The 13,370-nt window shown below is 47.5% G+C and overlaps 1 protein-coding gene across 1 annotated transcript in view; it reads right to left on the bottom strand.

Moving 5' to 3' along the window:
• The window catches only part of TMEM132B (transmembrane protein 132B), a 393,438-nt gene that overhangs the window by 94,665 nt on the left and 285,403 nt on the right, over positions 1–13,370 (bottom strand). Inside the window, exon 4 of the mRNA XM_079151212.1 lies at positions 194–380. Within this exon, the coding sequence (XP_079007338.1) occupies positions 194–380 (187 nt within the window). The remainder of the gene's footprint in view (positions 1–193; positions 381–13,370) is intronic.

Below are 13,370 nucleotides of genomic sequence, written 5' to 3'. Positions count from 1 at the left end.
TGCACCGCAGACCCTGGACGTGTCCAGGGACCATTACAGAAAGCAGGTAAATGAAATGCAATTTAAGAATAGTTTTAAATAACATGTGTCAAGTGCAGGGAAATAACAGGGACTCGCTGCTTCACGATGCTGGAGTCATCAACGTCGCCAAAGAAAACCCCGTGACGCTCTTCCCAAAGCCCCAGTCACTCACCATCGCAAGGGGGACAATGCCCACAAAGGAGGTCTGGCTGACGAAGATCTCGGAGACGACCAGCTGGCTCGTGGTGTCCTCCACCGGGTACTCCACCTGCCAGGTGATCTGCTGGGCCCCCGCCAGGCCGCTGCTGTTGTCAATGCCAAAGTCCACTTGCAGGATCTCATAGACGGAGCCGTTGGCTCTGGAAAACAAACACATACTCAAGTCCAGTCTCAGGCACACACTCAGCAGAACGTCAAGAGCACACGAGCGGCCGATCCTGTCTGTCAACCAGGAGGACGATTGCCACCTTCCTCCAAGCCGGCCCGTGGCAGCGCTGACCAGCCCGGCTCACCGGCTGCCCGTCCAGGGCCCCGGCTCAGGAAGGCCCAGGCCTCCTCTGTGGAAAGCAGGCTGCTCCTCGCTGAAGGAGTCGCTCTGCGGATCCCGTCCTGGGCACACGGTGCCCAGCTCCCTCCCCTCCCCAGCCGCGTGCCCGCTCCTCGGTCAGGGCCACACACAGGCCACGTCCAGAGCTCTTTCGTCCAGCTTCTCCGTCACTCCAGTCTCCAGGTGTCCCTCCTTCCTCTGAGCTGTGCTTGGGGACAGTGGCTCAAACTCTCCAGGCTCCAGGACTTGGGAGGACAGTGGTGACCCCGGGCTCAGGGGAGCATCAGGAGGCCGGTGGGAAAGGCCCTCGTGAGCCACGTGGCTCCCTGCGGGGGCTGTGGGTGGCGCGGGGGCTGGGGGTGGCTTTCCACCTCATCAGCCCCAAGCGCGGGCAGACATCACGTGAGGAAGTCCCACCATATTGTTCACCGCGGGGGCTCCTGTAATGGGGGTGAAGGGCGCAGTGTCAATGACCACAGACCGGGAGCCAGGTGAGAGCAGGCGAGCTTGTAGCCGCCGACTCGTTTATTGCGGAAGCTGCTTCTTCTCTAATTGAGCAGCTGTCCAATCAGCGCGTCAATCAGCGCGTCAATCAGCGCGTCACACCACTAGAACCACCAATCGTTTGAGGGTTTCGCATTTGGCACCGATGGGGATACCTGGCTCCACGACACCGCCCTCCCGCCCCTCCTGGCAGGGGTGTTGGGAGGAGGCGGGGTGGGGCACGGACCAGAGAAAAGGACCCTTGTTCTTGGTCCTTCAATAAATGGGAAGGCTCCTGGCCCCGTGGCTGGCAGCCGACTGTCGCATTGAGAGGAAGCCGCTGAAGAGAATGTTGAAGCAGAAGGCCACCCGCCCAGGACTGAGTGACGCCTGTCCCCAGGCTGTTTTCTGCATCTACCTTTACCCAGATCCTAGGAAGGTGACAGCGAGAGGCTGATCCCAAGGCCCCCAAGGCCGGGGTCACACAACCAGCCTGTCCCCCTCTGCCAGTGGCTGGCGCACAGAGACGGCAGGGGAGTCTCTCCTTGGGCCAGGCAAGGCCTGTACTCTGGTTCCCCAACCCTCAGCCTGTGCGGGAAGCATGGTGCCGCAGACCTGCCACATGCTTGTGCAGGAAACTCTCCAACCACCGGCCGATCCTCGGCATGGGGGTCGGGCGGAAGTGGGGCACCCTCAAGAGCATATGCCTTTCCTCTGTGCCGAGGTGCACCAGAGACCATTCAGACATAGCAACAGTGCTAGCAAACTCAATGGCCCTGCCCTGACAGAGGAGTTCTACCCAGAAGTGACCCACGCTAGACTGCACATAGAATGGCACAGGGGCAACCTTGTCCCCGGAGGTCTCAGTTCATGTTGGCCTGACTCCATTGCTCTGGGCCCAAGGTGAGGTAGAACATCATGGCGGAAGGTCATGGTGGAGGTAAGTCACGTAGCTCATGTAGCCAGGAAGCAGAAAGAGAGAGAGAGAGAGAGGGAGATTGGGAGAGAGGAACCAGGGACAAGATATAGTCCAAGGCCACACCCGCCACTGACCTACTTCCTCCGGCCACACCCCACCTGCCAACAGTTACCACCCAGTAATCCAGTTCTTTATGTATCATCTCTATAAAGCACCAAATCGAAAAACAATAAATAAATAAGTAAATAGAAGGAAGACCCGTAGAGTAGAAAGGAAACAGGGTGAGGGAGAAAGGAGGGAAGGAGGAAGTACCGGGGACTGCAATGGAGCAAATTCTATTCCATGAGTGTATGATCATGTCAAAATGAACCCCACTATTATATATAACTCTATGGCACTAGTAGAAACATTTAAAAATGAAAATTATTAACCCATCAAATGGATTAATCTGCTGAGTAGTTCTCATAATCTAATTAACTTCTCGACATTCCTGAATTTTCCATCACATGAGCTCACTGGGGACACCTCATATCCAAACCGTAACAGAGTCACACAGCTGAGGAACAGCTCAGTCACTCCTACCATAAACATAGCTGGGTGCTCCCGGCTGAGCCTATGCTGGCCGTGGGTGCAGGGCAGCTGAGTCCCCAGAGAGATACCGTGCCAGTTATTCTGCCCAGTGGACAAACATGCTGAATAGGGTTTTCTAGCCTGTGAGATGACCATCAGTGGCACACGGGGGACCGCCCACGAGGGGACCCCATTGACCTGGACATCTCCAGGGAAAAGGTTAAGACAGGAGAGATGAAGGGCCAAGGTCTGGGTTGCCCGAGGGACTGCAGGAACCGCGGAGCTCCGGAGCATCGGCCCCTCTCCCTGGCCTAACGGCTCTCTGGTCAGAGGATGCCCACCAGGCACCTGTATGTCCTCTACTGTAAGGGATGCCACATGCAGTCGGAGCATGGCTCCAGTTTCCCTCTGGTCTTTACCAGAACCAAGGGGCTACTCCCAAAGCCTCCGTGGCTCTCAGCCTTCTGAAGACCTCAAAGAAGACCTCAGAGGAGGCCTCAGAGGAGGCCTCAGAGGAGGCCCCAGAGGAGGCCCCAGAGGAGACCTCAGAGGAGGCCTCAGAGGAGACCCCAGAGGAGGCCCCAGAGGAGCTCATGGGAGCAAGAGAAGATCCAGAGAGAGGACTGGAGCTGGTCCATTATGTGATGCTGCTAAATCTGCTCTCTGGTCCTGGGTGAGTAAAGAGAAATGGCCTGTCTTGGACTGGGGTGGTGTCTGCCCGAGAGGGTCGCCCTCTAAACCTCAGGTGGTTCCTGCTCCTCGCTGACTTTCCAGCCTGAGATGGACCAGCCGCAGGAGCTGCCCGAGCCCAGCGGTGCGTGGAACAGCAATTCAGCCAGAGTCATGTTCAGGTATGTTATGGTTTGGGTCTGGAAAGTTCCCGGAGTGCAACAGTGACCAGGGGAGGGGCTTTGGGGAACTAAGTGATTGTGGAGGCTCTAACCTGCCACGGGTGAGTCCACCTGATGGGGTGATCATTTGGATGGACTACTGGGAGGGGTGGAAACTGCAGGCAGGAAGGGTGGTTGGGGGAGGCAGGTCACAGCTGGGGGTGTAACTTTGTGGATGATATTGTGTCCTTGGCTCCTTCTCCTGGCCCAACTTCCCCGCTTCCATGAGCTGGGTCACTTTCTCTGCCACGTCCATCCACCACGGTCTCCTGCCTCACCCCGTGCTCGAAGCCCTGGACTCAGCCACCACAGACTGAGACTTCTGAAACCATGAGCCCAAACGGACTTCTCCTGAGTCGTTCGCGTCAGGAATCTTGGTCACATCAGGGTAAAGTGTGTGAGGCTTGTTGAGGGTCCTTCCACCAACGCGGAGGAAGGAGACTGAATATTCTCAGGTATCGGGTGTGCTTGCTGGCAAGTCCTTTTCTAGGGAAATGGGCTCACGACTGTTCAACGCACTGCTCTTGATCTACCCTTGATGAGCCTTTCGAATTCAGAAGAGGGTCTTAGGGTTCTTTCAACTGAATGATCACAACTGTCCCTGAGGAACGCGGACCAGAGTTTCAGCCTTGCACCTTCATTGGGCACGTTTTCCTGGAGGGGACAGGTGAGTGTGTATGAGTATGAGCAAGTGTGAATGCTAGTGTGTGTGAGTGTATGTGTGAGTGTGTGAGCATGGGGGGGTGTGAGTGGGTGTGGGTCTAGGTGTGTGTGTGAGTGTGTAGCGTAAATGTGTGAGTGTGTGTTTGTGAGTACACAGTACGTGTGTGTTGAGAGCCGTGACAAAGGATGGGGGAGCAGTGACTGAGGTCAGGGCTCTCTGATGCCCTCATGGCTGCGGCACGCCTGGTGCCTGGGACTGTTCCTGTGCAAGGGCACAGGGTGCTCAGCTGCCGTGGCAACGCCCTGCGTGAGGCGGCTGTGCAAGAGTCCTGCCAGCTCTGACCTTGTCCTCAGGCACCCAGGTCCCGGGAAGGAAGGAACTCTTGTGCGCAACGCCACAGTGTTTCACCAGCTGGCTTCCCCAGTCCTGCCCGCCCTACACTAGCTTTAAACAGGGGACTTTCTTGAGAGCCACACCGAGCTCCCAACACTGCACTTGCAGCTGCGGAACAGCTACTAGGTGCCGAGTGCGACGAGGCCCTCTGGAGGGCTGCTTCGGGTTGCGGAGTCGGGCAGCGACTGCAGCCAGGGTCTAGGGTCTAAGAGCACCCAGGAGCCCCTCTCGCCATCGGGAACTTCCGCCCTTCAGGGCGCGGACGTTCTCTCCCTGAGGGTTGGACTCGCCTCCCGACTTCCCATCACCAGTGGCTACATCGGACTCCTGTGGAAAGTTCTAGAACTGCCACCTGGGAGTAGTCCACGGAGGAGGCCCCGCTGCCGCCCTGCACTGAAGTCCCGAAGGTGCCACTTGGCGTCCCAGAGCCATGCTTCACTTAACCGTCCCCAGGACCGTGTTTTTACAAACTTTGAATTAGCGTTGGTGTTGTTTGAAGTGGAGGATCCACAACCGAAAGTAACAATGACAACAGGATTTCTTGGTGCAGGGAGAGGAAGTGGGGCCACGCCATCCACCCCCCAGTGACAACAGCCAGCAGGGTAGCAGAGCTGACTGCAGTGTGGCACCGAAGGTCTCCACCAGGCCTGGGCCACTCTGTCCCGGGTCAAGTCCCTAAGTCTCTAGAGACACTGTGGCCCCGGAGAACACGTCTGTTTTTGACCCTCTAGCAGAGACCTCGTGAGCTGTGCTTCCAGCTCACAAGTGATTGTCCGTTTGCCGAGAATCCATCTCCCAGGCCCCTCCCGTGCCATCTCCTGGGCAGGACGTGGCCCAGGTTTATCCTGAGACCCCCTCTCTGCCCCGGCTCTGGACTCAGCCGTCAACCCCGACCTCACCTGCATGAGGGACGCCACTTAGGAGTGAGAAATTCCAACCTGCACACTCCAAACTTGGTTTGAGCTGCTTTTTCTAAGAGAAGTACAAGCTCTAAGCAGCCATGCGGTGATCTCTCCTGCCAGGCTAGTGACAGCTGAAAACCTGGGTCGGGTGAGAAGGGGGATGGACATGAGGACCAACCGTCTCAGAGCCTCTGGTGGGTTTCCGTGGTCCCTTCTGGGGTTCCATGAAATACCTCCATGTCCTTGAAGTCAAATCCTCTTTTTGAAAAGCTGGATTCAATCAGAAGCGGCCTCCCTCGTCAAATGAAAACCCGTCATTGACAGCTGTCTTTACCTCATACCCATGATCTCGTACCTAGATCCACCGTCGAATGACCCCATGGTTTAGACGTGAGGTGTCCCCCAAAAGCTCACAGGCAAGACAACGCAAGGTTTGGAGGAGGAATGATTGGGCCACAGCCTTCACCAGTGAATTAATGTCTGGTAGCACTAACCGGGTGCTAAGTGGAGGCTGGTGAGTTGTAGCCGGAGGAAGTGGTTCATTGGGGGTGTGGCTACGGGGTATTTATTTGTGTCCAGAGAGAGTGGAGTGTCTCCCTCTCTCTCCCTGCTCCCTGATCATCCTGTGACCTGCTTCCCTCCACTACCCTCTTCCGCCATGATGTCCAGCCTCACCTGGAGCCCAGAGGAATGGAGCCTGCTGTCTGTGGATTGAGACCTCTGAATCTGTGAGCCCCTGAATAAACGTTTCCTCCCCTAAAGTCGTTCTGGTCAGCTCTCTCAGTCACAGCAGTGACAAAGCTGACCAAAACGTGCCCATGAGTGAGGGTGTCCTCACTGGGGACGATTCCACAGGCCTCAGAGAGAGCCTCGGTGTCTTCCACAGGCTCAGAGAGAGGGAGTAGTGGAGACTGGCTCCCAGGAACCCCCTTGGAAAACGGTCCAGGAGACTCGTGGGGCATATTAGGCAACTGTGAGAGGCCCACCAGGAACTGGGTGCAGACTCGGGAGTTTTAATTAAATAATACAAAAATGTGCCATGTACAGAGCTGGGAACAGAACTGTGGTAATTAACAATGGCTACCAAAGCACCAAAGAATGAGCAACACAGAAAGTCATTATCAATCCAGCACCTGGAGGCTTAGACAGGGAGGATCTGGTAAGAGTCAAAGCCACGGGGGGGCCTCCTGATGAGACCTGAGCCACAGTGGTGCAGGAGGGAGCAGGGGCACAAGGACCGGCATGCGGCCCAGGTCCCAGGCCTGCTCCCAGGCCCCCTGAGGCAGGCCCAGGTGGAACTCCACGGCAGTTCAGAGGACTCCCTGGCACAAGGATGTCTTGTGCCACTAGAAAGGGAAGGAAGGCTCGGTCCAGTGGGGCAGGACCAGTTCACGGTCTCCAGTACCAGTTGTGTTTCTTCCCAAAAGCAAAACACAGAGCCCTCAGCAAAAACCTGGAGACCAACTGGCTCAAAGCACTTAAATTTCGGACAATCATTAGCTAACCAGGAGATTTGTTGAGCACATTAGCCAATCACAAGCTAACCAAACAGAGAGATCAGTGGCCATGTGTGACAAAGAATACTTACACTGCAGAATCAGCTCAAGAAATTCATGGAAAAAATAAATATTAAATAAAAACAACACCAACTATCAACGAACCCTAGAAAAGGAATCTGATTTCCATATGTTACACATGATTTTATTAAAATTCCAATTGCAACAAAAATGTAAGACATGTACAAATAGACAAGAATTATGAGCCATATAGACAGGGGGAAAGAGTAATTAATAGGAACTATTCCTTACAAATGGTAGATGTCATTCTTAATAGATGATTCTTGAAAGACATTTTAATATATTGGGGATGCAAGGCTGATGCAACATCTGGAAATAAATAAATGTAATTCATCACATCAGTAGACTTAAGGTTAAGAATCATACGATTATTTCAATAGATGCAGAGAAAGCATTTGATGAAATACAACATCCCTTCATGCTCAAAACACTAGAAAAACTAGGGATAGTGGGAACATACCTCAACATGGTAAAGGCTGTCTATGCTAAGCCCACGGCCAACATCATTCTTAATGGAAAAAAACTGAAAGCATTCCCTCTAAAAACTGGAACGAGACAGGGACAAAATAAAAAATAAAAATTAAAAATTAAAAAAGTAAATTTAAAAAACAGGTTAAGGAAGAAAAAAAAATATTTTAATATATAAAAAGAACCAAAGGAATCTTTGTGTAAAGAACTAAGGAAAATTTTGAGAGCAAAGTCTCACCAAATGGAAAATATCAGTGGGATAGAAATTACATAAAAATAATCACATATAAAATCTGCAGCTGAAAAGGAACACAACTAAAATATCAAGTAACTATAGGGGTTAAACAAAAGTTTTGACTAGGCTGAAGGATGGAGCTGGAGAATATCACACTAAGTGAAATAAGCCATTCCCCCAAAAACCAAAGGCTGAATATTTTCTCTGATATGCAGATACTAATTCACAAAGGGGGGTTGCTATGGATGAATACAGGTACTTTGGATTAGGTAGAGGGGAGTAAAGAGAAGGGAGGGGGTATGAAGGTAGGAAGAATAGCAGAATGAATCAGGCGTTATTACCCTAAGTGCATATATGACTACCCGACTGGTGAGATTCTACTTCATGTACAACCAGAAGAATGAGAAGTTATGCTCCATTTATGTATGATATATCACAGTGCACGCTACTGTCATGTATAACTAATTAGAACAATTTTTTAAAAAGAAAGCAAAAAGAATCAGCAAACTTCAAGATAGGTCATTTATGATCATCCAATACAAATAAAAGAAAGAAAACAAATGAAAAGAACAAAGTCTAAGAGACCAGGGAACAAATGTGCACATAATCGGAGTCCTAAAGGAATAGGGAAATAGAGAAATCAGGAAAAAAAAATTAAAAAAAAAACTTTCCCCAATTGTATGGGAAAAAAACAAACATTAACTTTCATATCCAACAATTCTACATAGGATAGACTCCATCAAGATTATATGTCTAGATGTATTTTAGTTAAAATTCCAAAAACTGAAGATTTAGAGAGAATCTTTACAGCAGCAGAAGAAAAGTTACAAAGCTTATAAAGGCAGCCTCAGTAAGATTGACAGCTGTCAATCTCATCAGAAACCCTGGGGCCAGAAGATAGTTGGATGGCATATTATATTTCAAAAGATGAAAGAAGCAGATACAGACAAAAAGGAAGGAAAGGGAGAGGAAGGAAGGGAGGGTCGGGAAGGAAGGACAAGAATTCCATATCCAACAAAACTCCCTCAAAACTGAAGATGAAATTAAGACATTTCTAGATTTTATAAAGTGATAGAAAGCACTGCTATAAGTCATGCCCTGCAAGAAATACTAAAGGTATTCCTTCCGGCTGAATTAAAGACTCTACCCAGTAAATCCGTTCTATACAAAGAAATAAAGTGCACCAATAAATCTGACCTCGTAGCTTAGTATAAAAGATTATAAATTTTTAGAGTAACTCTTTTTCTACTGACTCATTTAAAAGACAGTGGTATAAAGCTGTAAGTCCGTCTGGTACGCACGTAACATAGAAAGATAATTTGTAAGACAACAACAGCACAAAAGGAAGAGCTGGCAATGCCGCTACGTAGGAGAAAAGGTTTGCATACTATTAAAGTTCATTGCCAGCAAACCATAATGGAATGCTGTAAAATAAGATGCGGACTTTGATCCCTAGGACAAATTTTTAAAAAAAAAAGATTTAAAAACTGAAATAACACTAGGAGATTAAATTTATGAACTAGAAAATATGTCAGAAAAAAGTAATTAATAGAGCAACAGAAGAAGAAAAGACATACGAAAAAATAGCGAAAAGGAAGATATAAACCGTGTTATCATAATTACATTAAATGTAAATGGATTAAACACTCCAAACAAAATACAGAAATGAGCAAAATGGACTTTTAAAAAATGTTCCAGCCTACAGATGGATGCATACCTTAATTCAAAGACACATGTAGGCAGAAAATAAAATAATGGGAAAAAATACCAGCCAAACTAACAAAAGCAGAGCTGAGTAACTCTACGAGTATCAGGGGAAAATCAGACTTTAAGTCATTACTACTGACAAAAACAGATGTTTTGTAACAATAAGGTAAATTCATTAAAAATAGATAATAATTACAAGCATACATGTATCTCACCATACAACCCACACATACAAAAACCAGAAACAAATAAGGGATAAATGGAAGATTCAACAACACTAGTTGGAGACTTCAATGCACTTCCTTCAAGAATGGTTAAAACATTAGGGAGAACAAGAACAAGGGGAATTGAACCACAGTGTGAACCTACAAGCTAGACCCCAAAAACATCTGTAGAGCGTCCACTCAGTGACAGCAAATACCTCTTCCTTTCAAGTGACCAGGGAACACCCTTCATGACTAAGCATGAACAGGGCACGACACCAGTCTCAACAAATTGAAAGGGTTGAAACTATATAATGGATCACATCCCACCACAATGGAATAAAACTAGAAATCAATAACAACAGAAAGTTGGGAAATTCATAAATATATGAGCATTAAACACTTCTAATCAGTGAGTCAAAGAAGAAAGCACCAGAAATTAGTAATCACTTTAGATGAATGAAAGCAAAAGTAAGACATCATAAAACTCGTGGGATGCAGTAGATCAGTGCTTTGTGAGAATTTCAGAGAGAATGTTTATATTTTTTTAAAAAGAGAAGAAATCTCTCAAATCAATAAACTAATCTTCCAACATAAGGAACCAGGAAAAGAAGACAGTGAAACGGAAGCAAGAATCAGGGAGACCGTCATAAAGACTGAAGTGGAAATAGGTGAAAGAATGAACAGAGAAGCAGAGAAAATCAACAAACCCCAAGTCGACTTCTTGAACGGATCAAGGAAGTTAGCAAACCACGGGCTAGACTGACCTAGAAAAAAGAAGAGAAATTGCTAAAATAAAGATGAAAGAAGGGGCATTATCACAGAACATACAGACATAAAAAGGCCCGTGAGGGAAAGCGATGCCTAACTCCAAGCCACAAATGAGATAACCTGGATAGAACAGGAACATCTACAAAGACAAGGCCTGTCAAAAAATTACATAAGCTAAGATCTAACAAATGAAAGAAATGAATTCACGGACAAAACCTGACTATAAGGAAAAATTCAGAACCAGCAGGCTTCATTGATGAAATCTATCAAAGATTCAACAAAGAAAGACTTATCACAGATACTTACAGTCTCTCTCCTCACCCCCGAAAAAGCATCAAGGAACACTACCCAACTCATGCTGTAAAGCCAGCAGTACCCTGATAGAAAAACCATACAAAGACACCACAGAAAGGAAAATTACACACCAATATCCTTTATGAATATAGATGTAAACTTCTCAATAAAACACTAGCTAGCCAAATTAATCCATCAACATACAGAAACAATTATACACCACAACCAAGTGTAATTTATTCTAAGAAGGCAAAATTGATATAACATGAAAATTAATCAATATAATGTACCATATTTTTAAAATAAACCATCTTGAGGCAGAAAGCATTTGACAAACCCCAGTACACTTTCATCTTAAAGACACTCAACAAAACAGAAAGTGAAAGAAGATCTTTAGCCTGAAAAGAACATCTGTGAGAAACTCACAGCTAATAGAAAACCTAATGGGCAAAAACTGGAAGGTTTCTGCCTAATATTGGGAACATGACAAAGACATCTCTTCTCACGTCTATTCAACATCCAAGTTTCTAGCAGGACCATTAGGCAAGAAAAAGAAACAGAAGGTGCCAAGATTGGGAGGGAAGAGGTAACGCTCTCTCCACTCACAGACCATATAACTTTTATTTGTAAAATTCTAAGAAACCCACACACACATTTACAAAAAAAAAAATCTATCAGAACCAAAAAAATAACTTCAACATGACCATAGAAGACCAAGATACATAAAACAATATACATAAAGTAGTGTATCTCTATACACTAATGATGAACAATCTCAAAATAAACTTAATAAAACAATTCCACCTATCATATAAAGAAAAATAAAATGCCTGGGAATAAATTTAACAACATAAGTATAAGATTCATATGCTAAGAACTATGAAACACTGTTAAAATAAATTTTAAAAGACTAAATCAATCCTAAATAAATTTGAAAAGGTGTCCTATGTTCATGGAGTAGATGACTTAATGGTATTAAAATGGCAATATCTCCAAATTGATCAAATTCAACACAATCTTGAGGTGCCACTTATGCATTAATTATAAGTCGATCCCAAAATCCACACACTAATTCAAGAGGTCCAAAGTAGCTAAAACTCTCTTTGAAAAGTATGTTAGAGGACACATACTGCCCAGCTTCAAGTTTGACCACAAAGCTACAGTTTCAAGAAAGCTTGGTACCAGCGTAAGAATAAACCAATAAACCAATGGAAATGAATTTAGAGTCCAGAAATAAACCCTTCCATTTACGATCAACTGCTTTTCGACAAGGAGGCCAAGACAATGCAGTAGGGACAAGACTGGCCTTTTTACAGATGGTGTTGGGACAGCAGAACATTCACACAAAAAAAGCATGCCATAGGACCCCAGCATCACACACATTTAAAAGCATCAGAAAGCGAGTCAGAGGCCTCCAGGTTAGAGTACAATGAGTAAAACTTTTGGAAGAAAACATAGGCAATAATCTTTGTGACCTTGACTTACGCAACCATTTCTTAGATGTGGAAGCAAAAGCATGAACACAGAAGGAAAGACAGGAAATCAAACCTCATCGAAATTAGAAGCCATGGTACTTCAGAGGAAACCGTCAACGAAGCGAAAAGACAGCCCACAGAATGAGAGGAGACATTTGCAGATCCTGCAGCCGACGAAGGACACGTATCCAGAATATAAAGAATGCTTAAAAATCAACAGCACGAAGAAAAAGAACCCAAGTGGAATTGGAAATGCAAATCAAGACCCCAGAGTGACAGGCAACTCCACAGGGACGTCTATGACTGAAAGACAGGGAGATGAGACCTTGGCAAGGCTGGGAGACGCCTGGGAGCCTCCGCGGTGTGTGAGAAAGGCGGGGTGGCCCAGGGACGTGGGAGACACCATGGCCACTCCTCAGAAAGCACTGGACACGGCGTTGCCCCAGGACCCAGCCGTTTCTCTTCTAGCCATGTCCCCAAGTGACATTAGAACACACATCCACTGAAGCCTGGTGCACGAGGCTCACAGTGGCCTTGTCCGGGATGGCCAAGGGGCCACGGGGCAAGGCCCAGCCTGGCGTTTCCAGAGGAGAGAGTGTCGTCCGGCCATAAGAAGAGGGCAGTTCTGGAAAAGGCCGCCGGGTGGACCAACTCCTAAAACAGCATACGAAATGAGAGAAGCCAGGCGCCCAAGACCACACGACACGGACCTGCTGACGGGACGTGTCCAGGACGGACAGGGCCGTCCAGGCAGGAAGTAGACTGGCGTCTGCCAAGGCCTGGGGCAGCCAGGGAACGGGAAGAGGAGGCAGCCGTGTTCCGGACTCCAGGGAGGACCACCCTCAGCACTACAAACCCCGAATGGTGCACATTAAAAAGATGGGTCGTGTGGCAGGTTGATCACATCTCAATTTTTTAAGATAGAAGAAAAAAAAAAGGGAGGAAGATGAAGTTGCAAAAAGGACATGCGTGTGACAATCCTTTTTATAAAATGGTAAACGTGTACGGCAATCGTCCACGGCTGACATTAAAAACCAAGGTAGTGACAAGGTCTGCCTCAGAGAAAGGAGAAGTGAAATCAGAGAGAGGAAGGGGAAGACTCCCATAACATCGTGACGTCCACGCCTTTCAAAATTTGAAGAAAATAAAGCCAGCTGGGAGCCGCTGAATGGGCGCCCGGCAATATTATCTTCTGCACTTTTTTCTCATCAAGAAATATTTTGCTTAAAAATAGAAAGCCGCCATGCTCGA

This window comes from Sciurus vulgaris (assembly GCF_902686455.1).
Source record: "Sciurus vulgaris genome assembly, chromosome: 8".
NCBI classification, from domain to species: Eukaryota; Metazoa; Chordata; class Mammalia; order Rodentia; family Sciuridae; genus Sciurus; species Sciurus vulgaris.
This window is presented reverse-complemented; position numbering and strand designations above follow the sequence as displayed.